The sequence below is a fragment of the Gorilla gorilla genome, chromosome 20, assembly GCF_029281585.2.
Source record: "Gorilla gorilla gorilla isolate KB3781 chromosome 20, NHGRI_mGorGor1-v2.1_pri, whole genome shotgun sequence".
NCBI classification, from domain to species: Eukaryota; Metazoa; Chordata; class Mammalia; order Primates; family Hominidae; genus Gorilla; species Gorilla gorilla.
In genome coordinates, this window is record NC_073244.2 from 26013944 (window position 1) to 26041060 (window position 27117).

Below are 27117 nucleotides of genomic sequence, written 5' to 3' on the forward strand. Positions count from 1 at the left end.
AATCCCAGCTACTCGGGAGGCTGAGGCAGGAGAATCACTTGAACCTGGGAGGCAGAGGTTGCAGTGAGCCAAGATCGCACTGCAATTTAGCCTGGGCAACAGAGTGAGACCCTGTCTCAAAAAAAAAAAAATTTTTTTTTCTTTTTTTTTAGAGATAGGGTCTCGCTCTCTTGCCCAGGCTGGTCTCAAACCCCTGGGCTTGAGAGTTCCTCCCGCCCTGGCCTCCCAAAATGCTGGGATTCCAGGCCCAGCCTCATATATCATTCTGCCTCATCCTCATGAGGACCTGGGAAGCAGCTGTTATCGTCCCTGCTGTAAGAAAGCAGAGGCGGGAGAAAAAGGAGCTAGTCCATGGCCAAGGTGGAATCAGCCCAGCTCTGACTGCAAACTGGCACTGGAGTCCCCCAGGGAGGGGCTTGTCACCTTTGGTGGCACTGCTGATGCTTGGGCTCCATCTGCTCTGTGGGGGCTGTCCTGTGCACTGCAGGGTGCTGAGCGGCATCCTTGGCCTCCACCCACTGGGTGCCAGGAGCACTTCCCTTCTCTAGTCGTGACAACAAAATGTCCCCTGGGCAGATTCACATGGGTGAGCACCCCAGAGCCAGCGCCTTCCTACAGGCATGGAGACGTCCATCCAGGGCCACATTTCAGTATCCCAAAGCAAGTAAAATAAACGCATAGTGTAATAACACACAGAAATGAAACAGCTGAGGGACGGAAGAGGATTGTGGATGACCTTTGCTACTTCAAACATTTTTTTCTCACTCTTGTCACCCAGGCTGGAGTGCAGCGGTGCGATCTCAGCTCACTGCAACCTCTGCCTCCCAGATTCAACTGATTCTCTTGCCTCAGCCTCACCAGTAGCTGGGACTACAGGCATGTGCTACCAAGCCTGGCTAATTTTTGTACTTTTTTTTTTTTTCGGAGACGGAGTCTCACTCTGTCACCCAGGCTGGAGTGTGGAGTGCAGTGGTGCGACCTCAACTCACTGCAACCTCCGCCTCCCTGGTTCAAATGATTCTCCTGCCTCAGCCTCCCCAGTAGCGGGATTGCAGGCACGTGCCACCAAGCCTGGCTAATTTTTGTATTTCCAGTAGCCACGGGGTTTCACCATGTTGGCCAGGCTGGTCTCGAACTCCTGACCTCAGGTGATTCATCTGCCTTGGCCTCCAAAGTGCTGGGATTTCAGGCATGAGCCACCATGCCTGGCCAACATTTGGTGTACTTACATTATCCTTGCAATGTTAAGTATAAAAAGAAGGATCCCTGTCTGTGTGCTCTCTGTTCCAAAAATAGTGTCTGCCTACCCCTGGGGTGTGAGCAGCCTTCTCTTGATCCACATGGGAGGCCCCAGAGGCTCCATCCTGGTTGAAGCAGCCCTGGTTGTCCTCCAGACAATTGTTCCTTGGGGGCCAAATGTCTCACGCTTCTCCAGGGGCCTTGAAGACCCAGAGGCACGGCCCCTTGCTCCAGCTCTGGCCTTGTTTCTGAAACCACAGCAGATCCCGATGAGCAAAGTGATATGTGACTATGACCTCAGGATGTTTTGCTGCCTGCGTGACCCCGAGGGGTTCCAATTGCTCTCTGTCACAGAGACTTGACTGGACTTAGCCTGGGTTGGGACAGAGCATGGTGGTGAAGGACTAGAAACTCAGCCCTTCCAACTGCAAAGTAGGGAGGGCTGTGGTGACATGCAGCAAGCCATGCTGTGGGTCAGCACCTGCCATTCCTGCTGCCATAGAGGCTGTGGGGCTGTGCCTGCCCGGGTGGGAGGGTGGCACCCAGGCCCTGTTCCACACACTCATGCTGCCACGGGGGTATGGCCCGGACCTGGCTCTCTGCCGTAGGCTGCCTGGACTTACTGTTTCCATGTTAAAACCTTCAGAAATATTTCTTAGCCTCTTGGTCTTAGTGTCTCCCTCCTTCACCCCCAGTTCCACAGAGGACACTGGTGGCTGCCTACCAGGCTATAGAGTCAGGGAGCTCACACTCCCTACCACGTCACCTCAGGGGGCTCACACTCCACAGCATCCCCCAGGGAACTCACACTCCATCTCAATCACCTCAGGGAGCTCACACTCCATCTGTATCCCTCAGGGAGCTCACACCCCACCTGTATCCCTCAGGCAGCTCACACTCCATCCGTATCTCTCAGGGAGCTCACACTCCATCTCTATCCCTCAGGGAGCTCACACTCCACCTCAATCACCTCAGGGAACTCACACTCCATCTGTATCCCTCAGGGAGCTCACATTCCATCAGTATCCCTCAGGGAGCTCACACTCTATCTGTAACCCTCAGGGAGCTCACACTCCATCTGTATCCCTCAGGGAGTTCACACTCCATCTGTAACCCTCAGGGAGCTCACACTCCATCTGTATCCCTCAGGGAGCTCACACTCTATCAGTATCCCTCAGGCAGCTCACACTCCATCCGTATCTCTCAGGGAGCTCACACTCCATCTCTATCCCTCAGGGAGCTCACACTCCACCTCAATCACCTCAGGGAACTCACACTCCATCTGTATCCCTCAGGGAGCTCACATTCCATCAGTATCCCTCAGGGAGCTCACACTCTATCTGTAACCCTCAGGGAGCTCACACTCCATCTGTATCCCTCAGGGAGTTCACACTCCATCTGTAACCCTCAGGGAGCTCACACTCCATCTGTATCCCTCAGGGAGCTCACACTCTATCAGTATCCCTCAGGGAGCTCACACTCTATCAGTATCCCTCAGGGAGCTCACACTCCATCTGTATCCCTCAGGGAGCTCACAATCCATCTGCAACCCTCAGGGAACTCACACTCCATCTGTATCCCTCAGGGAGCTCACACTCCATCTGTATCCCTCAGGGAGCTCACACTCCATCTGTATCCCTCAGGGAGCTCACACTCTGTCTGTATCCCTCAGGGAGCCCACACTCCACCTCAGTCACCTCAGGGAACTCACACTCCATCTGTATCCCTCAAGGAGCTCACACTCCATCTGTATGCCTCAGGGAGCTCACACTCCATCTGTATCCCTCAGGGAGCTCATACTCTGTCTGTAACCCGCAGGGAGCTGACACTCTGTCTGTATCCCTCAGGGAGCTCACACTCTGTCTGTATCCCTCAGGGAGCTCATACTCCGTCTGTATCCCTCAGGGAGTTCACACTCTGTCTGTAACCCTCAGGGAGCTCACACTCCGTCTGTGTCCCTCAGGGAGCTCACACTCCACAGCATCACCTCTGGGACCTCGCATTCCATCTGCATCCCTCAGGAAGTCCTCAGGTCTCTCTGTGGGTACACTTGCACCCCTGCCTCACAGATGAACGGGGAGAGCGCTGGAGTCCCACATTTGTAATGCAGAGCCTGGATCTGAGCTGGCCTGGCTGACTCAGAGCCTGGAGACTTGGCTCCTGTTCCACACTTTTTTTGTTTTTCAGAGATAGGATCTCACTCTGTCACCCAGGCTGGAATGCAGTGGCGCCATCATAGCTCACTGCAGCCTCACCCTCCTGGGCTCAAGTGATCCTTCCACCTCAGCATCCCAAGGAGCTGAGACCACAGGTGCACACCACCAAGCCCGGCTAATTTTTTAAATTTTTTGTAGAGACAGTGTCTCACTATGTTGCCCAGGCTGGTCTCGAACTCCTGGCCTCAAGCGACCCTCCTACCTCATCCTCCCAAAGTGCTGGGATTCCAGCAGCCATGCCTGGCCTCTGCACACATTTAACAAACTTCCCTGGGTGTCCTCATGGGACCTAGTCATCCACTCCTCCCAGGCGTGGCGAGACGTGGCAGGAGAGAACGTCACCTGGGAGACGGTGATGCCGCCCTTCCTGGCCAGCTCTTCTTTGGCTTCTTCGCTGGGGTAAGGGTTGTTCAGATGGGAGTAAAAATACTCATTCAGCACTTCCGTCGCCTGCTTGCTGAAATTCCGCCGCTTGCGCCTGCAAAAACAGCCGCCTTCATAGGCATTAATATGCTGGGACTCCAGTACCACCCCCACCTCTAGTTCTGAGTATGATTTTCCAGTAGTTCCGAAAACAGCAATCACTTGAGGTCAGGAGTTCGAGACCAGCGTGGTCAACATAGGGAAACCCCGTTTCTACTAAAAACACAAAAATTAGCTGGGCATGGTGGTGGGCGCCTGTAATCCCAGCTACTCGGGAGGCTGAAGCAGGAGAATCGCTTGAACCTGGGAGGTGGAGGTTGCGGTGAGTGGAGATCGCACCACTGCACTCCAGCCTGGGCACCAGAGTGAGACTCCGTCTCAAATAAATAAATAAATAAATAAAAACAAAATAAAATAAAAATGAAAACAGCAATACTTCAGGCCTTCTTCCCAAGAGGCTGTGAGGCCTCCAACCGTGACTGCAGACACAGCCTCCAGGGCTGTCTTCAACCCAAGCCAGCACTACTTCCCTCCAGTCCCTCAGAGCCCGCCCTTGAGGTTTTGGGTACGTACAGGCCCTGACCTGGCATCGAGCAGCCGCGAACGCAGGGTTATCACCGCCTCACAAGTGCTCTGCTTCAACTGCATCTGGATGGCGCTGAACTTGCCGTGAATGGCGCCGACCACGCGCTCAATCTCCTTAGGGGAGACGGGCCTCATCCTGCTCTGCTCCTGGAGGAGGTTGGTGACGTGCGTGGTGAACTCACGACAGGCCTGGGGTGGGAGCACAGACACGCCGGACTGTGACTAGGCAGCAGGGTGGCACAGGGCAGCAGGTTCCACAGCGGAGCGGCCGCCTGCCACCCCCTGTAGTTCACACACCGGCGGGTGACTGTTAAGTAAATGGAAAGGGCTTTCAGTAACAATGGACCACCTCTGCAGCGACCAACTGCATGGACTCCCTGTTCTGCGCCACGAAAGAAAGGTGGTTAGCGTTCCATGTTTTGCTTTGACAAATGCGCATTCACATGACAGAAACTCTTCCATGCAGAAAGATCACCTGTTCATATTTCTCTAGCTCAGAGTGGTAAATCTGTCGGATCTGGGACAGCTTGGCCCTGTAGTCAGAGTGCTCAATGCTATTGTCATTTGGACAGCCACCTGGTGTTGCTGTGCCGGCCCGGGCCACTGCTCCTCCTCTTCCTCTCTTCTCGGGCCTGCACACGCCCTCGGCCAGCAGCATGTTATCCAGCCTCAGGAGCTGGGCGTCAGGGGGATCTTCGTCCTGAATGCCACGGATGCTTACCACTAGATAAGAGAGACCGGGACAAGTCACAATTCATTTTCTGGAGAGAAAACAAACCATGAGAAAATGTGAGCACTGGTGTTATGTCTGAAGACTTTTGCATAGAACCCTTCGGGGGAAAGGAATACTCCACTTTATCACCAAATTGGATGATGGACACTGAGCACCCCGCTAAGACATGGGTCCAAGTGCCATCCTTAGAGTGCAGTCTGGGGAGGAACGGGGAGACACAGGTCGCAGTTTGGCATAGCCCATGAGGGCAAACCTTGGTCAGAGCTGTGTGCACGCAGCAGGGCCAGGCAGGCGCCTGTTGCTGGGGTCACCTGAACCCCTGAACCGAGTCTCAAGAAGTGCTGGGGAAGAGGGGGCACCCAAGATGCTGCATACTGATAAAGGCAAGTGGCAGGCTGGCATTGGCAGCGTGGCTGGCCTGGGCCCAGGACTGTGCAGCTGTAGGCCTGTTGTGGCTGGTGGGTGGGGTGTGTGTGTGTTGGGGTGGGGGTGCTGTTATAAAACTGGATAGGAAAAGCCTGATAAAGAAAGTGCCAGAAAAGATGAAATAACTCACTGAAAGATTTTAAGCAGAGAAACAAGATAATGGGCCCTACAATTTGGAAATGCCGTCCCAGCTCTGCAGAGAGGGGACCTGGATAGGGGCAGGGCTGGACTGCAGGGGAAGCAGTCAAAGGGCAGCCACCATCAAGGTATACACAGCTGTGGGGTCTGCAGGTCAGCTACAGGGCAGTCAGAGAACCCCCAGGATTCGTGTCCTGGGACATGGGTGTCAGAGAAGGGAAGACTCCAGGGTCATTCCCAGATTCTGCCGTGGGCAGCACAGCCAATGGCACCGCATTCTCCCAAGTAAAAAGCCTGGAGCTGCAGCTTGTGCAGGTGGGGTTGGGTGAAAAGGTGGCTTCACGGCCGGGCACAGTGGCTCACGCCTGTAATCCTAGCACTTTAGGAGGCTGAGGCGGGCGGATCACTTGAGGTCAGGAGTTCGAGATCAGCCTGGCCAACATGGTGAAACCCCGTCTCTACTAAAAATACAAAAATTAGCCAAGCGTGGTGGCGCCTGCCTGTAATCCCAGCTACTAGGGAGGCTGATGCAGGAGAATCACTTGAACCTGGGAGGCAGAGGATGCAGTGAGCTGAGATCTCGCCACTGCACTCCAGCCGGGGGGATAGAGAGACCCCGTCTCAAAAAAAAAAAAAAAAAAAAAAGTGTTCTCTTAGAATCAGGCTTTTTTTTTTTGAGATGGAATCTCATTCTGTCACCTAGGCTGGGGTGCAATGGCATGGTCTCCACTCACTGCAACCTCTGCCTCCCAGGTTCAAGTGATTCTCCTGCCTCAGCCTCCCGAGTAGCTGGGACTACACATGCGTGCCTCCATGCCTGGCTAATTTTTGTATTTTTAGTAGAGACAAGGTTTCACTATGTTGGCCAGGCTGATCTCGAACTCCTGACCTCATGATCCGCCTACCTTGGCCTCCTAAAGTGCTGGGATTACAGGCATGACCCACCGTACCGGGCCAGAATCAGGCTATCTTAATACGGTCAGCTACTTACCGAATTAGTGCTCAGATGACAATTCCGTTTGATTATATCATATAGTCATTTACAAGTGTCCCTTTCTTATTCCCTACATAACAGATGAACCTTTTCTGTCAAAAACTCACTAGTCAAAACTGAAGGAACTCAAGCGATATCCTTGTAAGAATTTTCCTTAGAGATTTCCACTTCAGGCTGGGCGCAGTGGCTCACGCCTGTAATCCCAGCACTTTGGGAGGCCAAGGTGGGCAGATCACCTGAGGTCGGGAGTTCAAGACCAGCCCAGCCAACGTGGAGAAACGCCATCTCTACTAATTAGCCGGGCATGGTGTCGGGTGTCTGTAATCCCAGCTACTTGGGAGGCTGAGGCAGGAGAATCGCTTGAACCCGGGAGACGGAGGTTGCAGTGAGCCGAGATCACGCCATTGCACTCCAGGCTGGGTGACAAGGGCGAGACTCTGTCTCAAAAAAAAAAAAAAAAAAGAGATTTCCACTTCAACACTTAGTGCTAGTTTATTAAGCACACATGCAACAAATTTTATAAACCAGGATTTTGAACAAGAGACAAAAAAAATTAGCAACCAGATCCAAGGACTGACCACAAACCTGGTGCTTAATATAGGATAGTGTCGGCCAGGCGCAGTGGCTCACGCCTGTAATCCCAGCACTTTGGGAGGCCAAGGTGGGTGGATCACCTGAGGTCAGGGGTTCGAGACCAGCCTGACTAACATGGAGAAGCCCCATCTCTACTAAAAATACAAAATTAGCTGGGCATGATGGCACATGCCTGTAATCCTAGCTACTCGGGAGGCTGAGGCAGGAGAATCGCTTGAACCCGGGAGGTGGAGGTTGTGGTGAGCCGAGATCACACCACTGTACTCCAGCCTGGGCAACAAGAGCGAAACTCCATATCCAAAAAAAAGAAAAAAAGAAAAAAAATATATATATATACACATATACACACACACACACACACACACACACACACATATATATATATAGGATAGTGTCCCACCTTCTCCAAAACTGTTTCTTACTCAATTAAAATTGGAAAAAGCAACATGATAAAAGTGGGAAGATTGCAAGAAGAATCCACACACCCTGTTAAACTTTCAAGGTAGAATAGATGGCGGCACAAAGTTGCAGACATGCAGAGACTTAACCACAAGTCTCCAGTACCCAGGCAGTGAATGTCCATGGCACAAATTAGTCATGCAAATTAGACATAAATTTGTCTAATTTGATAATAAGAACATAAACTATAATAGAAACAGCCAAAATAGCTAATACATGAGATTGGTTAAGTAAATTATGATAGAACCATAAAATAAAGCCGCCAGCAACTCTATTTTCTTTTTTTGTTTTTTTTTCTGAGATGGAGTCTTGCTCTGTGTCCCAGGCTGGAGTGCAATGGCACAATCTTGGCTCACTGCAACCTCCACCTCCTGGGTTCAAGCAATTCTTCTGCCTCAGTCTCTTGAGTAGCTCGGATTACAGGCGCTCGCCACCATGCCTGGCTAATTTTTGTATTTTTAGTAGAAACAGGGTTTCACCATGTTGGCCAGGCTAATCTCGAACTCCTGACCTCAAGTGATCCACCCGCCTTGGCCTCCCAATGTGCTGGGATTACAGGCGTGAGTCACCACACCCAGCCTCACACCCAGATAATTTTTGTATTTTTAGCAGATATGGGTTTCACCATGTTGCCCAGGCTAGTCTCGAACTCCTGAGCTCAAGCGATCCACCTGCCTCAGCCTCCCAAAGTGCTGGGATTACAAGCGTGAGCCCCCGCACCTGGCCTGTTTCTAAAATTTCTATCACCAAGTCTATGAAAAATCATCACCAGGAATGAGGGCATCAGGATACATCCCCTTGGGAGGCTGAACTATATCAGAGTGGATATTCCTCAAACTGCTTTTGTGCATATCACTCAAGCTTGGCCCTGTCTCTTCATAGACGCCCTCCTCTGCCTCCACGTACTTATTTAAGCACACTACAGGCTATACTTGGTGCCAGCTCCCTGCAGCCCGTGGCCCTTGGCCTCAGAGCTTCAGAAAACACCCCCTCTCCCTGAGTGCCAGGCTGAACTGAAGTTTCCCGCCCACCTCACACTCAAGGACCCTCCTCACCGGCTCACTCAGTCTCTTTGGGCTGCACCGAGGCTCTTTCTGAGATGGCTGAAGGAAAAGTGTCCCTTTTATTAGCTGGCAGACAGCCTTCCAGTTTGGTGGCCCAATTTTCCCGTTTTTTCCTTTTTTTTTTTTAAAGACAGAGTCTCTCTCTGTCACCCAGGCTCGACTGCAGTGGTGGGATCTCAGCTCACTGCAGCCTCCACCTTCTGGGTTCAAGCGATTCTCCTACCTCAGCCTCCCAAGTAGCTGGGATTACAAGCATGGGCCACCACGCCTGGCTAATTTTTGTTTGTTTCAAGAGAATTAAATCGTTTATTGATTACAACTTTTGTATTTTTAGTAGAGATGGGGTTTCACCATGTTGAATAGGCTGGTCTCGAACTCCTAACTTCAGGTGATCCTCCCACCTCGGCCTCCCAAAGTGCTGGGATTACAGGCGTGAGCCACCACGCCCAGCCTGGAGACTCAATTTTCTAACAATCTTACTTTATCTTCAAGAAGCTCCACCATCCTGGCTAACACGGTGAAACCCCGTCTCTAATAAAAATACAAAAAAAAAAATTAGCCGGGCGTGGTGGCAGGTGCCTGTAGTCCCAGCTACTCAGGAGGCTGAGGCAGGAGAATGGCGTGAACCCGGGAGGTGGAGCTTGCAGTGAGCCGAGATTGCGCCACTTCACTCCAGCCTGGGCGACAGAGCGAGACTCCATCTCAAAAAAAAAAAAAAAAGCTCCAGCTGTCTGTTTTAGTTCCTCCCACTGCCAGCACCCATGAGCGAGGACGGCCCACTTGGAATGATGCTCATGGGGTGCTTTGCCTACAATCTGGGCCTTACAGATCTGGGTGACAGTCACAGCAAGTGGACACCCTTGGACAGCCAGGTAAAGGCCGCTCCCAGAATTAGCCTGTGTTTGCCTATTCCTCGTAATGACCCTCCCCTCTCCTCCTAATCTCTCCTGGCTCAAAACAGACAATGGCTGTCCTCTCTGTGGTCCCTCTGTTTTCAAATCCTATTGATTCCACCTCAACAATCAAGTTTCCACTTATCCCTCCCTGGGTCCCTACTGTGCTAACCCTCTCCTGCCCTTTGTGACCTGCGGAGGAAAGTCTCTCCCCTCCCATCCCTCATGCACACCTGCAGGCCAACCCTCTTCAAACACATCATGCCGCTCTTTTGTTCAAAAGAAACCCAGCCTCTAACATCCTTCTGGACCTGCCTTTGGAACTGTTCCCTCGCGGAGCCTTGCACAGCCTCTGACAAGCACAGATGTCCCACGTGCCCCTGAATCTTGTTCAACAGCTCCTTCCTGAGCACCCATGGAGGTCGCGGCCAGGCGTCATGTGTGGGCGGAGGATACACAGGACTCAGTCCCTCCACACAGGACCCCAGCATGCTCTGACAGCCGGGTGAGGAAAGCCACCTCCACACCTTCCATTACAGGCCCAGTTGAAATAGGGAAAGGAGCATGGTCAATGTTGGCACATGCAGCGTAATGAGAGTGTGTGTGTTCATGTGGGTGTGAAATGCAGGGCTGCCGCAGAATATGTGGCATTCTTTCATTCATTCATTTATGTATTTAGGGGCTGGGCGAGGTGGCTTATATCTATAATCCCAGCACTTTGGGAGGCTGAGGTGGTAGGACTGCTTGACCTCTGGAGTTCAAGACCAGCCTGGGCAACATGGTGAGATCCTGTTTCTAAAAAAAATTTTTTTTTTCTTGAGACAAAGTCTCGCTCTGTCGCCAGGCTAGAGTGCAGTGGCACAATCTCGGCTCACTGCAACCTCCGACTCCTTGGTTCAAGCAATTCTCCTGCCTCAGCCTCCCAAGTAGCTGGGATTACAGGCACACGCCACCATGCCCAGCTAATTTTTGTATATTTAGTAGAGACGGGTTTTCACCATGTTGGCCAGGCTGGTCTCGATCTCCTGACCTCGTGATCCACGCACCTTGGCCTCCCAAAGTGCTGGGATTACAGGTGTGAGCCACCGTGCCTGGCCAAAAAAAAAATTTTTTTTTTAAAAATCATTTACTTATCCAACAACAAACATCTGAGAGCCCATCACAAGCCAGGTACCACACTAAGTGTTGAGGATTTTTATTGTATTTATTATTTTTGGGGTCTGTCTCTGTTGCCTAGGGTGGAATATAGTAGCATCATCATAGCTTTCTGTAACCTCAACCTCCTGGGGTCAAGCGATCCTCCTGCCTCAGCTTCCTGAGTAGTTGGAACTATACACATGCTACCACACCTGGCTAATTTTTTAATTTTGTAGAGATGGGGTCTCACTATGTTGCCCAGGCTGGTCTCAAACTCCTGTCCTCAAGTGAGCCTCCACCTTGGCCTCCCAAAGTGCTTGGGAATATAGTTGTGAGCCACCACACTTGGCCCGAGGATTTTAAAAAAATATACCAAAACCCACAGGACTTACTGTTCTCCAATTAAAACTCTCAAATTACAGTGAGAGGCTGAGGCGGGCGAATCACTTAAGGTCAAAAGTTCAAGACCAGCCTGGCCAACATGGTGAAACACCATCTCTACTAAAAATACAAAATTAGCTGAGCATGGTGGTGCACGCCTGTAATCCCAGCTACTCCGGAGGCTGAGGCTGCAGTGGGCCAAGATCGTGCCACTGCACTCCAACCTGGGAAACAGCGAGACTCCATGTCAAAAAAAAAAAAAAAAAAAAAAAAACTCTCAAATTAAAGTGAGAACACCTGTGCCTTTCCATTTACTCTTCATGGGGTATGCATTGTACAGCATTTCTGGAGAAGAGTTTTGAGATACTGGTTAACCTTGAAAAAGTGCATAATCTTTAATCTCCAAATTCCCATTCTGTACCTGGAATTTATCCTACAGGGGTACTGACACCTACAAAGATGTATTTACAGGAGGCACAGTGTTTGTAATCGTGGGCGACCAGAAGGGTGCAGATGTGCATGAGTTTGGGCACAGACGGCATACCTGTCACCCTCGGGCCCTGTGATGTCACCTGTGAGTCTCTTGAGGGTGCCATTCTGAGGCAATCAGATGTGATAAGCCTTATTTCTTTAAGATTACACATTTTTGGCCGGGCTTGGTGGCTCACGCCTATAATCCCAGCACTTTGGGAGGCGGGTGGATCTTGAGGTCAAGAGGTCGAGACCATCCTGGCTGACACGGTGAAACCCCGTCTCTACTAAAAATACAAAAATTAGCCAAGCGTGGTGGCGCGTGCCTGTAGTCCCCACTACTTGGGAGGCTGAGGCAGGGGAATTGCTTGGAACTGTGAGGCAGAGGTTGCAGTGAGCTGAGATCGCGCCACTGCACTCCAGCCTGGCGACAAAGGGAGACTCCATCTAAAAAAATAATAATTAAAAAAAAAAAGATTATGCTTTTGAGACTGGGCAAGGTGGCTCACGCCTATAATTCCAGCACTTTGGGAGGCCGAGGCAGGCAGATCACTTGAGGCCAGGAGTTCAAGACTAGCCTGGCCAACATGGTGAAAACCCATCTCTACTGAAAAAAAAAAAAAAAAAATTAGCTGGGTGTGATGGCACAAGCCTGTAATCTCAGCTACTTGGGAGGCTGAGGCAGGAGAACTGCCTGAACCCACGAGGTAGAGGTTGCAGTGAGCCAAGATCATGCCACTGCACTCCAGCCTGGGAAACAGAGCAAGACTCCATCTCAAAAAAAAAAAAAAAAAAATGCATTTTTGCTATATATGTGTTATAAGCAAAAGCAAAACTTAAAAAGCTAAGTTACCGAGGAGAAACGCTGTGCCTTGGTCGCCACCATCAGTCCATGCTGGGGACATCTGCCCTGCCAGCTGCCTCTTGGGTGGTGCCTACAACAGCTCCCTCAGCACCGTGCCTTTGTGCTCCCCGTACACTGATGCTGGCCTAATTATGGTCATTAGACATGCGTTACCATCAATTACAGCAAGCTCAGTTCCGGTGACCGTTCCAGAGCTTCTCAGCTGTGCTCCTCAGCTCCCCCAGGGCCCTTGACTGGCAGGCAGGGAGGCTGGAGGTACCAGAAGCTCGGTTCAGGGATACCATCTGTCGGAGGCACTGACATGGGGAAACAGACTTAAAACAAAGGTACCCCCCTCCTCAAACTGCCAGGCTTCCTTCTGTTCCCAACTTACTGTGTGTGGCAGAAACTCCAGTAAATCAAACAATGACATAAAATAAAATCGGGATTATGTTTTTCTAACAAACAATGTTGCAATGCTGTGAGCCGAATGTTTGTGTCACCTCCAAATTCACATGTCGAAGCCCTAACTCCCAACGTGACTATTTGGAGGTGATGCTTTTAGGAGGCAGTTAAGGTTAAATGAGGTCATAAGGATGTGGCCCTGATCTGATAGGATTAATGTCCTGATGGGCAGAGACCCCAGGGAGCTCGCTTTCCCTAAGAGGTCATGTGAGCTCACAGTAAGATGGCGGCCGCCTACAAGCCAAGAGAAAAGGCCTCATAATGAACTACCTGGCCAGCACCTTCGTCTGGGACTTTCTAGGCCCCAGAACTGTGAGAAATAAATTTCTATTTTGTAAACCACCCAGTCTGGGCCGGGCGTGGTGGCTCATACCTGTAATCCCAGCACTTTGGGAGGCCAAGGAGGGTGGATCACAAGGTCAATAGATCGAGACCATTCTGGCCAATATGGTGAAACCCCATCTCTACTAAAAATACAAAAATTAGCCGGGCGTGGTGGCGCATGCCTGTAATCTCAGCTAGTCAGGAGGCTGAGGCAGAAGAATCGCTTAAACCTGGGAGGCGGAGGTTGCAGTGAGCCGGGATTAAGCCACTACAGCCTGGCAACAGAGTGAGACTCCGTCTCAAAAAAAAAAAAAAATCACCCAGTCTGTGGCATTTTGTTAGGGTGGCCTGAGTAGACTAAGACAGTAACATAACCCCAAGTTGCTTTAATTTTTCTCCCCAGGAACAAAGACTTGGGGAAAAGCAGAAGGCTCAGAGGGAACCCTCCTTTGCCCTGACTTCCCCAAGCTGCTCACCTGCCCCCTCACCCACTCAGCAGTGCTCTCACTTGGCAGCGGGCTGTGCTCCCGCCTCCTTCCCACAGCAAGTGGGAGCCATCTCTGGGACCCCAGCCCCATAGGGAGAAGACTAACCCATGGATTAAATCAGATGCCCTGACTGACCCCTCGGGTCTGCCACTTTCCAATCATGTGGCTGTCAGTGGTCACTCTGCTGGCTGCAAGCCCCAGTTGTGAATGGAGCTGCCCCAGTCAACTGACTGGATGGAATTTCATAGAACCGCAGGCCCGGCCCGGAGCCCATCAGGGTATGGGACTAAGCAAAACACTCACCTCATGCTCTCCCTGCTGTCTCAAATCAGCAAGAAGCTGGCCCCTCAAAAGCAGAGGCAGGGCCTCCTGTGCCAATCAATCGATTGTGGAGGCTGAGCCTCCTCCCCATCTCCCCCCACCATCCACAGCTGGAATGAGCGTTGGAGACGGGTTAAACTGTGGAATCTGGGACAGAGGGTTGATGCCTGGTGAGAGGCGGCCAAATCTCTCTTTGAGGAGTCCTTTGGTGACAGAGAAGCCCAAGCCTAGTGTGCCGACCTGAGTCGCAATGAGTACCTATAGTCACAGCTTGCTCTGATCACACAGGCGCAGGCGCAGACAAGCATGTCCGCCTGCCCTCGGGCCCACCCACTGTATCTGGAACTGACAGTGCCGGTAACTCTGCACAGGTGAGAATCGACATGAAGGAGAAAACATGGGGACTTCCTGCTTTCTAGAAACCTTTTGAGGCTTTTTCAGTCACTTACTGAGCACCTACTGAGTGCTGGGCCTGAGCTTTGAGGATGACAAGTGGCTGCTGCTTGCCCTGGGGGGATAAGAACCAGGGTCTTGCTGCTGCTACCGGGGTCTCCTATGCTACTGGCCTCCTGACCAGTGACCCTTAGAAAGAACGGGGCCACTGGCCACAGTTCTGCCGGTGGGACCCAGCGTGGTAACTGGGACCTGGGCTGAGGTTAACTTTCCTGTCCCAGTTTTCAGAAGGAGAGCTCAACTTCCATCAGCTCCAGCTTATCTTGTAGTCAAAGAGCCAAAGGTAATAAGGAAATGAGTTCTACAAGGCATTCTGGCAAGGTGCTCACCGGGAGCCACTTTCATTTGTTGTGAGTGTTTCCTCCCTAAACAAGGCCTCTGATATTGGAGGACAGGGATAGGGGAGGCAGGTGGTAAATAACCTTCTGTACTTAGACCCCAACTGCTTAAAAGAAAAAACACCAGCTACTGGGGAGGTCACTCAGGCAGGAGTGCAGTGGCACGCTGCAGCCTTGACTTCCTTGACTTCCTGGGCTCAAGTGATCCTCCCGCCTCAGCCTCCTGAGTAGCTGGGAGTACAGGCATGCGCCACCCTGCCCAGCTAATTTTTATATTTTTTGTAGAGATGAGGTTTTGCCATGTTGCCTAGGCTGGTCTTGAACTCCTGGATTCAAGTGATCCTCCTGCCTTGGCCTCCCAAAGTGCTAGGATTACAGGCATGAACCACTACGCCCGACCAGATTTTACCTTGCTTAGAGTAGGACTCCTAGAAAGGTGATCTGTCCTCTGGGCCAGCCCACACCTGTCACCTGCCTACAGCGAGGCCAGCACAGACACCAGAATCCGCACATGGAAATGTATTGCAATTTGACAGAGTAATTTGATGTCTATTGAATTTAACACAACTTTTGGCCTTACTGACTTGTATGTCTGTTTTATTTTTCCTTTCTTTTCCCCAGTAGTTCATCTTGCTTCTGTTTTACATGGCCACCATGCTGGGGTGGCCAAAACCGTGCCTGAGGCTGGAGGGGCCTGAAGGCTGAGCCTGAGCTGCTGCTGGAAGCTCTGATGAGCCTCTGAACCACCCCAGTCCCAGATCCAAACTCTCAGGGCCCGTAAAAGCTGGGGTGGAACAGTCCAGAATTGAGAGTAAACCTATTTCCTCGCATGCATCTGTAGGATGCCTGCTTCCCCTCTGCGTCATTACTGTCTTGCGGGTGGCGGTGGCACTGCCACTTGGAAGGAGCCGGCATTCCACGTTCCTGTGTCAGGGAGGTGATGACACAGGGCAGAGCGCCTGCTCCAGCACTTCCAGTGGAGAAAACACCAGGACACCAAACAAGGAAGGGGAGACAAAGGCCACGCTGCAGGAGGAGCGACCTACTCACTTTGGGAGACCTGTTTGGTGGGAAGCAGGCCTGTCCAACCCCAAGAATGCCAGCCCAGGGGTGTCAGGAAGGCTGCGGGAACCCAGGCCATGCGGTGCTGCCATTGGCTTTGGGAGCTGAGGGACTGGACGAGGTTATTGGCCAAGGAAGGTGTTCCTGCCAAGATGCAAGGTGACAGTGTGAGAATAGGTGGGGGCTTCCAAGTGGCTGGGTGGTGCTCTGAGCAGCAGGAGACGAGACTGGCTGTGAGAGGCCTATGGAGGAAGTGGTACCGCCTGATTCCCCAGGAGAGTGCCCTGGGATGTGAAGGACATCGTGGGGTGGCCCCAGCAGGAGGCTGCGGAGCCCAACACAGTGAAGGCAGAAGGCCAGCAGGACTCTTCCATGAGAACCCAAGGCTCCCTACCTTTGGGATCTGGCCTCATTTGCTCCTGGCACCTCCTCCCACCCCCCAAATCCTGCTGCTGCTCACTCCTCTCACCTCTCAGCTCCAATCTAGCTTCCCAGTGATATGGGAGTGGGGCAAGGAAGTGCTGGGTAGAGAAGGGCGGGGTCCCTGGCGAGGGCTCCACCCTCGGCCCTGTGCCCTGGGACCTAAGTGAGAACAAGCATTTCTGTTTTTGTGGCCAAAAGGTTGCCTTTTGGCCTGCCACGCCCCACATCTTGTGCCCAAATAAGCCTGAGACCTTAAGCAGACACACACAAGCAGCTGGAAGTCGAGAGAAACACACCAGCAGAAGAACACACCAATAGACACTGGCGGGCCATTGATGGTGGAACAATGCAGACACCAAGGGAAATCCAGGAGAGCCCAGTCACTGAGCGGCCCAACTCCAGGGCAAAACCACCTTCCCAATCCAACCCCCTTTGGGCCCCCCATCCATCTGCTGAGAGCTACCTACACCACTCAGTAAAACCTCGTACTCATTCTCCACGTCCACATGTGATCCGATTTTTCCAGTACACTAAGGCAAGAACCCCAGAATATAGAAAGCCCTTTGTTCTTGAGATAGGGCAGAGCGTCTAACTGAGCTGATTAACACAAGAAGCCTGCTTCTCTTTCAGCTAAGCTGAAAGAGCACATTGTAACGCATGCCCACTGGGGCTTTGGGAGCTATAAACACAACCCTAAGACGCTGCGCTGCTACTGTGGGGTTGGAGACCACGCTCCCCCCACCTGCCTGACTGCATGCTCCCCCTTAGGGGTTTGAGCTGTGGGGCACCGAAGAAGTGAGCCACATCCGTCACACGCCCTGCAAGGGGGAAAAGGGAACACTCCTGTTTCACCCGGGCTCCGGGAACACCAAGCTCAGGCTTGCGTCATGAACTCTTTCCCAGCAAGAGAGCGGAGGTGGCCAGGCGCGGTGGCTCATGCCTGTAATCCCAGCACTTTGGGAGGCTGAGGTAGGTGGATCACCTGAGGTCAGGAGTTCAAGACCAACCTGACCAACATGGCGAAACCCCGTCTTTACTGTGATCCCAGCTACTTGGGAGGCTGAGACACGAGAATAGCTTGAACCTGGGAGGTGGAGCTTGCAGTGGGCCGAGATCGTGCCATTGCACTCCAGCCTGGGCAACAAAGCAAGACTCCGTCTCAAAAAAACAAAACAAAACAAAACAAAGATGCAGAAAGGCCACGTGCAGTGGCTCACCCTGTAATCCCAGCACTTTGGGAGGCTGAGGTGGGAAGATCACTTCAGCTCAGGAGCTTGAGACCAGCCTGGGCAACATAGCAAGACCCCATCTCTACAAAAAATTTTAAAAAATGAGTCAGGTTTGGTGGCACACACCTGTAATCCCAGCTACTCGAGAAGCTGAGACAGGAAGATCGCTTGAGCCCCGGAGTTTGAGGCTGCAGTGAGCTGTGACTGCGCCACTGCACTCCAGCCAGTTCGACAAAGTAAGACTCCCTCCCCCACCAAAAAAAAGATACAGAAAATTAACAAAATCAATTAAAACCCTTGGGCAAACCTGGTCAGGCACGGTAGCGCATGTCCTAATCCCAGCACTTTAGGAGGCTGGGGTTGGGGGGAATCACCTGAGGTCAGGAGTTCCAGACCAGCCTGGCCAACATAGTGAAACCCCATCTCTACTAAAAATAGAAAAAGCTCCCAGCACTTTGGGAGGTTGAGGCGGGAAGATCACCTCAGGTCGGGAGTTGGAGACCAGCATGACCAACATGGAGAAATCCCATCTCTACTAAAAATACAAAATTAGCTGGGCATGGTGGCATATGCCTGTAATCCCAGCTACTCGGGAGGCTGAGGCAGGAGAGTTGCTTGAACCCAGGAGGCGGAGGTTGTGGTGAGCCGAGATCATGCCATTGCACTACAGCCTGGGCAACAAGAGCGAAACTTCATCTCAAAAAGAAAGAAAGAAAAATTAGCTGGGTGTGGTGGTACACACCTGTAATCCCAGCTACTCAGGAGGTGGAGGCTCGAGAACCGCTTGCACCCAGGAGGCGGAGGTTGCAGTGAGCCAAGATCGTGCCACTGCACTCCAGCCTGGGTGACAGAGCGAGACTCTGATTCAAAAAAATAAAAAACCCACAGGCAAATCAAAGAATAGAAAGAACCTTCCTTAACCTGATAATGGGCATGTCCTCAAGCCCCACAGCAAACCCCAGTCTTCCTGGAGATATTTTAAAGCCACTGATTCAAATCAGACACAGGTAGACAGGGAGGTCCCTCCTCGGCTCAGACCAGCAGGGTCCAGTCAAGGAGACCAGAAACTCGGGAGGGGGACAGACCAGCAGGCAGCAAGGCATGACGAAGAAGATGTGACCCACTCACAGGCTGAAGGGTGTCCCTACAGCTGGAGTAACCCAGAGAGTCATGGATGTAATGGACAACTTCCCCTCCCCTCCACACTGCCCCCAACAGACCTCAAGGTGTGGTCTGACACGACCAAGGGCTGGTTTTTTGTTTGTTTGTTTGTTTGTTTTTTGAGATGAAGTCTCACTCTGTTGCCTAAACTGGAGTGCAGTGGCACAATCTCGGCTCACGGCAATCTCCACCTCCAGGGTTCAAGCGATTCTCCTGCCTCAGCCTCCTGAGTAGATGGGACTATAGGCATGCACCACCATGCCTGGCTAATTTTTGTATTTTTAGTAGAGATAGGGTTTCACTATGTTGGCCAGGCTGGTCTCGAGCTCCTGACCTTGTGATCACCCCCTTGGCCTCCCAAAGGGCTGGGGTTACAGGTGCGAGCCACCTCCTGGCCCAAGGGCTGTTTTATCTTATGGTTTCCTGGGCATCATGGGCACTGGGTTTACTCCTTAACTCTAAACAAGGAGACTTCTGGAGCCCAGCCTGTTTGTATTAAGAACCGCCTGGCTTTACCTTTTAGGCCACATCCCACAGGTTAGTTCATTTAAGTAACATTCTAGGACAGGCGCTAGAACAGGCTTTGTTCTGTTCTCTGAGGCAGACCAGCCTGGCCAACATGGTGAAACCTCATCTCTATTAAAAATATAAAATTAGCTGGGCATGGTAGTGCACACCTGTAATTCCAGCTACTTAGGGGGCTGAGGCAGGAGAATCTCTTGAACCCGGGAGGCAGAGGTTGAGGTGAGTCCAGATTGCGCCACTATACTCCAGCCTGGGTGACAGTGTGAGACTCCATCTCAAAAAAAAAAAGTAACATTCTAGATAAATCCTTATCTTAAGTCATGGAAGTTTCTCAGATCCACAGGACTTTAAAAAGAATAACCCTTAACAAACACTCATCAGTTTCTGAAATAGTGGCTGCCACACACTAGATATTCACCCAACTGAGGGATTATCACACTAGGCAAATCTCCGTCATCTCTAATTAAAATACATCACAACCAGTCACAACTGAAGTGTGTCAGGCCTCTGAGCTCAAGCTAAGCCATCATATCCCTTGTGACCTGCACGTATACATCCAGATGGCCTGAAGCCACTGAAGATCCACAAAAGAAGTGAAAATAGCCTTAACTGATGACATTCCACCATTGTAATTTGTTTCTGCCCCACCCTAACTGATCAATGTACTTTGTAATCTCCCCCACCCTTAAGAAGGTTCTTTGTAATTCTTTCCACCCTTGAGAATGTACTTTGTGAGATCCACCCCCTGCCCAAAAAAAACATTACTCCTAACTTCACCGCCTATCCCAAAACCTATAAGAACTAATGATAATCCCACCACCCTTTGCTGACTCTCTTTTTGGACTCAGCCCACCTGCACCCAGGTGAAATAAACAGCCATGTTGCTCACAGAAAGCCTGTTTGGTGGTCTCTTCACACGGACGCGTGAGAAATGAAGATGCTGGAACCACAATCAAATATGCAAATTAATTTCATTTCCATATGTTTACATGTTTGTTAATTAAAACACTGCAGTTCTGAAATAAACTAGTATGTGATTTTTAAAAAAATGCCTACTGTTCTGTACATTTAAAAAATAAATAGGCTGAGCATGTGGTGGCTTATGCCTGTAATCCTAGCACTTTGAGGGGCTGAGACGGGAGGATCACTTAAGCCCAGGAGTTCCAGACCAGCCTGGGCAACACAGCAAGACCCCCATCTATAAAAAGTACAAAAATTAGCCGGATATGGTGGCTTGTATCTGTAGTCTCAGCTACTTGAGAGGCTGAGGTGGGAGGATCACCTGAACCTGGGAAGTCAAGAATGCATTGAGCCATGATCATGCCACTGTACTCCAGACTGTCTCTTTGAGACAGAGCAAGACCCTGTCTCAAAAAATAAACAAACAATTATATGAGCTGCTAATGCTGAGTAAAAATGATATGCGGTTTAGGCTTGTTTTTCTGTGCTACTGTCCTTGCATGTGGTAACAGGGCAAAAGGAAGACAGCAAAACACTGTAATATATAGTGCTGTAATATATATTTTTCCAGATGTGCCAGGCAGCACATCTGGAAAAACAAGCCCCTGTGAGGAGTTGCAAACATTTAAGAGCCATAGCTAAGAAAAACAGCACTTGGCCGGGCATGATGGCTCCTGCCTGTAATCCCAGCACTTTGGGAGGCCACGAAGTCAGGAGATCGGGATTATCATGGCTAACACGGTAAAACCCCATCTCTACTAAAAATACAAAAAATTAGCCAGGTGTGGTGGCATGCCCCTGTAGTCCCAGCTACTCAGGAGGCTGAGGCAGGAGAATCGTTTGAACCCAGGAGGTGGAGGTTACAGTGAGCCGAGATCGCGCCACAGCACTCCAGCCTGGGCGACAGAGTGAGATTCCGTCTCAAAAAAAAAAAAAAGAAAAAGAAAAAGAAAAACAACACTCACTGATGGCTTCTATCTACCATAAACAATTTTCTTTTTCTTTTTAATTTTTTTGAGACGCAGTCTCACTCTATTGCCCAGGCTGGAGTGCAGTGGCACAATCTTGGCTCACTGCAACCTCTGCCTCTCAGGTTCAAGCGATTCTCCTGCCTCACCCTCACGAGTAGCTGGGATTACAGGCACCCGCCACCCCACCCAGCTAATTTTCGTTTTTTTGTTTTGTTTTTGTTTTTTGACTACCAGAAAATAAACATGAACTTTATTAATAGCAACAGAAAGGGTTTCCAATTTCTCAGAATGAAAATAACATGACACCAGTACAAGTGTTAAAACAGTAGGCCGGGAGCAGTGGCTCACGCCTGTAATACCAGCACTTTGGAAGGCTGAGGCGGGCGGATCACCTGAGGTCGGGAGTTTGAGACCAGCCTGGCCAACGTGGTGAAACCCCATCTCTACTAAAAATACAAAAATTAGCCGGGCGTGGTGGCGGACTCCTGTAATCCCAGCTACTTGGGCAGCTGAGGCAGGAGAACTGCTTGACCCCGGGAGGCAGAGGTTGTGGTGAGCCGAGATCGAGCCATTGCACTCCAGCCTGGGTGACAGAGCAAGACTCCATCTCAAATTAAAAAAAAAAAAAAAAAAAAAAGAGTAAATGCCTACATTTCTTGTTCTGATAGCTTCCCACCACACACCAAAGGTTCCTCAAGGACAGCTGCCACCAGAGCTGCTGCAAGAACATGTTTTCCACTGAGCGTAGTTTCACAGTCAACTACTCAAGCAGAAGACTAAAATATTATTTCTTTTTAGAAGATCTTGGTTGAGGGAGCACATATCAATATGGAGAACAGATCTTTGCTTCTCGAATTCAAGAAAAATCATTAATTAATCTATCAATTTTTCTCCAATACAGTGTCCCAGAGTGCTCTGTGAAGAATCCTTTTACATCCCTACTACATGTCTGGGTGAAGGGAGAGGAGGGGGTGGCAAGCTGCCAGTACACCAGCAGGCACTCCTGGTGATGCTCTGGGCTCTGCTCCCTTTCTGCTGGTAATAGTAGGCATCTTTTCTGAAAGCTGCAGCAGCTTGATGTGGGGCGGAGGGGGAGGAAGGGGCCACTTACCAATCACCTCTTCTTGAAGCCGTATTTTTTGCGTTCATAGAAGAGGTCTTAGAGCTCCCCAAATAGACAATCTTCAGGCAGCCATCCCTATTCTTCTCCTGGATGGTGCACTCCTTACAATAATAGGCATCAGAGACCCCAGGGCCTCCACAGATCACACAGAGCCCCGGTAAGATCCATAGTTACACTCATCACATATGCACACCAGAGTGCAGGGACGCACATAGGAGTCACAGATAACACATTTGCCATCACATTTTTCACACAGTCATCTGATGGCAACACCAGCCTGCTTGCGGCAAAAGATCAAATCAGGATGATGTTTAGCCATAGTTCCCAACTAAGCTGGCCACCACACAATTTTTGTATTTTTAGTAGAGACAGGGTTTCACCATGTTGGCCAGGCTGGTCTCGAACTCCTGACCTCGTGATCTACCCGCCTCACCCTCCGAAAGTGCTGGGATTACAGGTGTGAGCCACCGTGTGGCCCAATTTTTTCATCTGAAGAAATGCTCTAATTTCAAACAACAACAAATGAGAGCCAATGGGGGAAAGGTCTAGAAGCTTCAGGAGCTGGGCTACAGTCACCATGAGGTGTGGTGCCTCTTTGGCTGAGTCTCACACAGGGAGGTAACCAGCCTAGCAACATGCACACTAACCATGACCAACCAATTCCCAGCCTGCGAATCAAAGAGTTTTAGGCCATCCAATGCCCTGACTACTCTAAAAAGAATTTCCCAAGGAACTGATCTATCAATAAGTTCACCAGAGCTGGACAGGTTGGCTCATCCCTGTAATCCCAGCACTTTTAGAGGCTGAGAAGGGAGGATTGCTTGAGGACAAGAGTTTAAGACCAGCCTGGGCAACACAGCAAGATCCCATCTCCACAAAAAAATATCCAGGCATGGTGGTGCCCACTTGTAGTCCCAGCTACTCCAGAGGCTGAGGCAGGAGGATCACTTGAGCCCGGGAATTCAAGGGAGCAGTGAGCTATGATCACACCAGTGCCTCCAACCTGCATGACAGAGCGAGATCTTGACTCAAAAAAAGAACGTAAAAAGAGGCTGGGTGCGGTGGCTCACACCTATAGTCCCAGCACTTTGAGAGGTCGAGGCCAGCGGATCACGAGGTCAGGAGATCGAGACCATCCTGGCTAACACAATGAAACCCCGTCTCTACTAAAAATACAAAAAATTAGCAGAGTGTGGTGGTGGGCGCCTGTAGTCCCAACTACTCAGGAGGCGGAGGCAGGAGAATGGCATGAACCCGAACCCGGGAGGTGGAGCTTGCAGCGAGCCGAGATCGCACCACTGCACTCCAGTCTGGGCAACTGAGCGAGACTCCGTCTAAAATAAATAAATAAATAACTAAAGACAAAGAAAAAGAAAGAAAAAAAAGTTCTGGTCAGGCACGGTGGCTCATGCCTGTAAATCCCAGCACTTTGGGAGGCCGAGGCGGGTGGATTACCTGAGGTCAGGAGTTTGAAACCAGCCTGGCCAACGCAGTGAAATCCCATCTCTACTAAAAATAAAAAAATTAGTTGGGCATGGTGGCGGGCACCTGTAATCCCAGCTACTTGGGAGGCTGAGGCAGGAGACCCGCTTGAACCCGGGAAGTGGAGGTTGCAGTGAGCCGAGATCGCACGATTGCACTCCAGCCTGGGTGACAGAGCGAGACTCCATCTCAAAAGAAAAAAAGAAGCTCCCTAGTATCTACGGTGTGTCAATCCCACAACAGGGCAGAGATGAACCACAGATCTGCCTTGTGCTTTCTTGATGCTGGTCTTCCAGGAAAGGAGTCAGAGGTCAGAAGACAAACCAGAAAAGTGCAAGCACACAAGACAGTTTCCGTCAGTGATTAAGCCCTAAGAGGCAGCAAAGAAGTGCTAATTCATAAGAATGTGTATGTGCACTAAGGCCTTAAGCTACAGGCACACTGTTTTAGATACGGCCCCTACCAAAGACCCTCAATCCTTGAGGTGAGCTTTATTGAGATATAATTCACATGCCATATAATTCATCTGCTTAAAGTGAATACTTCAGTGGTTTTTAGTTTATTTCCAAGGTTGTGCGACCACCACCACTAGCTAACATTCTCATCCTCCCTAAAGATACCCCGTCTCTATGAGCAGTCACTCTCTACGCCCCCTCCCTAGCCCCGGGACAACCACGAGTCTTCCTGTCTCTATGGATTTGCCTGATCTGGACTCTTCATATTGATGGAATCACACAGCATGTGATGTGACACTTCACATCTGGCTTCTCCTACCCAGCATCATGTTTTCAAGGTGCACCCATGTTGCAGCCTGTGCCAATACTTCATTCCTCTTTATGGCTGAATAATACTCCATTGCATGGATGGACCACGTTTTGTTTTGTTTTCTTTCTTTTTTTTTTTTTTTTGAGAGAGAGTCTTGCTCTGTCGCCTAGGCTGGAGTACAGTGGTGTGATCTCCGCTCACTGCAACCTCTGCCTCCCAGGTGCAAGTGATTCTTGCGCTTCAGCCTCCCGAGTAGCTGGGATTACAGGCATATGCCACCACGCCCAGCTAAGTTTTATATTTTTAGTAGAGACGGGGTTTCACCATGTTGGCCAGGCTGGTCTCGAACCCCTGACCTCAAATGATCCACCCACCTCGGCCTCCCAAAGTGCTGGAATTACAGGTGTGAGCCATGGCGCCTGGACACACATTTTGTTTTTCTAGTTATCATGGACATCAGGTTGTTTTCAGATTCCTTAATCTGCATATTTATATACAATGATCCACTTCTCTGTCCAACAGACACTTTGGCAATGATAGGATGTTCTAGACCTTTCTATTATAGGAGGCACCAGCCCTGTGTGGCTGCTGAGACTTGAAATGTGGCTGGTGTGGCTGAGGAATGCACTGGTTAATTGCATTTGGTTTTAATTAATTCAAATGTAAACAGCCCTGCGGTGAGTGTCTGGAGCCACCCAGGTGATGAGACTTAGGGGCTCAATTTGTGAGTTACCCTGAGACTGAGGGGAGGAAAGGATACTCCAATCAACCTGGAGAATAAGTCCCCCAGCTGCCGGGGTCTACTCCCACAAGAACCCTAAAGAAATGTACATGGGACTCAGCCCCAGGGTACAGCTAATTAGAAAAAGGATCTCAGTTCCAGAGAGGTGACTCATAGGCCTCAGGGTGACTGCTAGGACCCAGGAAAGCCCCATGAGCACCATGACACCCCAGCTTCCTGGCTGTATTTACAGAACCCGATTCTGTAATTGCAACAGATCCGACCGGCTGATGAGGAAGGGAAAGAATGAGAATGGCTTATGCCTGCCAACTACTAGCAAGGCCAATCATTAGTCAGGAAGACAAAAAGGCATTCCCTGATGTTATGCATTATTTACATTTACTCCTCTGAATGGGGCTCTGTGCGTTCCTACAGCACAGCAAGGGTTCCTGCAGCACAACAGCCCTGGCTGAGAAACTTCTTGTTCCCCAGAGACACAGTCACAGGGTGGAGAAGGCAAAGCAGACACCTTTTCAAGAACGGCCCAGCATGGGATGGCCGGGTGGGTCTGCAAGGGGCCTCTGGGGCTCAGCACACCGTCTCGGAGCTGCCTACCCACTCGAGATCTGAGATCCGAAGCTTTTCACACAAGCTGTCACTCATGCTCATGTGGAGGTAAAGCCTGACACATTCCAACGTGCCAGGCTGTCCCTGCTCTGGTGCCAAACACCACTGTGTGAATTCAGGCCACGCCTCAGTCCTCACTGGGAACATCAATGTGACAAACCTTATTTTTTATTTTTATTTTTTTTAGAGGCAGAGTCTCACTCTGTCGCCCAAGCTGGGGTGCAGTGGTGTGATCTCAGCTCACTGCAACCCTCACATCCCAGGTTCAAGTGATTCTTCTGCCTCAGCCTCCCGTGTAGCTAGGATTATAGGCACCCGCCACCATGCCCAGCTAGTTTTTGTATTTTTAGTAGAGATGGGTGGGTGAGGGAGGTGGGGGGGTGGTTCACCATATTGGCCAGGCTGGTCTCGAACTCCTGACCTCAGGTGATCCGTCTGCCTCAGCCTCCCAAAGTGCTGGGATTATAGGCGTGAGCCACTGTACCTGGCCAATGTGACACATCTTATGTCCAACGCTTTCGAATTCTGCAACATACGTAGTCCCAGGGTCTCAGCAAAGGGACTGTGGCCAGTATCTGGTTCTCCCAGCTAAATTCAAAGCTCTGCAACTAATCAGGGTTTATTTTGTTCTCAGAACAGCTCCTCTAGACACCGAAGAGGACAGCTGTTTCTGGGAAGGAGGGTTTGGGAGGAAATGCATACGCTGAGGGTGTCCTTGGCCTTCAGAGACCACCGCAGGGCAGGAACACCCAGACACTGTGGTGTGGTGAAGCTGACCCCAGGAGACAAGCTTTGAGGGACCTGCCTGCATACCTCCAACAGGCCATTCCTGGGGTTCACCAGGGACTGCTGGCAGTGCATCCTGTGATGCCAGGTTTACATGGAGGACCACTTTCTTTTCAGGCTGCTGTGAGTGATAAGCCCTGTGTTCTAAGTCAGGCCCCCAGACACTGAATTTTCTGAACCTCATAAGAGGAACTGGATGAAAGGGATTTCAGTTAGTATGTATCAGTCACCAGAAACAGTTTTTCAATCAACAAAAACAGAAAGGCACCGGGACAGACCCTGAGAACATAGCGCAT

At 50.7% G+C, this 27117-nt stretch overlaps 1 protein-coding gene and 1 pseudogene across 1 annotated transcript in view; both read right to left on the reverse strand.

Annotated features, from left to right (window-relative positions):
• Window positions 1-27117, reverse strand: part of PBX4 (PBX homeobox 4) — a 56352-nt gene that overhangs the window by 4076 nt on the left and 25159 nt on the right. Inside the window, exons 3-5 of the mRNA XM_031004681.3 lie at window positions 4939-5186; window positions 4462-4652; window positions 3798-3933 (exon numbers count right to left, since the gene is read on the reverse strand). Coding sequence (XP_030860541.1) covers window positions 3798-3933; window positions 4462-4652; window positions 4939-5186 — 575 coding nt within the window. The remainder of the gene's footprint in view (window positions 1-3797; window positions 3934-4461; window positions 4653-4938; window positions 5187-27117) is intronic.
• On the reverse strand, window positions 21870-23817 carry LOC129528940 (PHD finger-like domain-containing protein 5A; annotated as a pseudogene).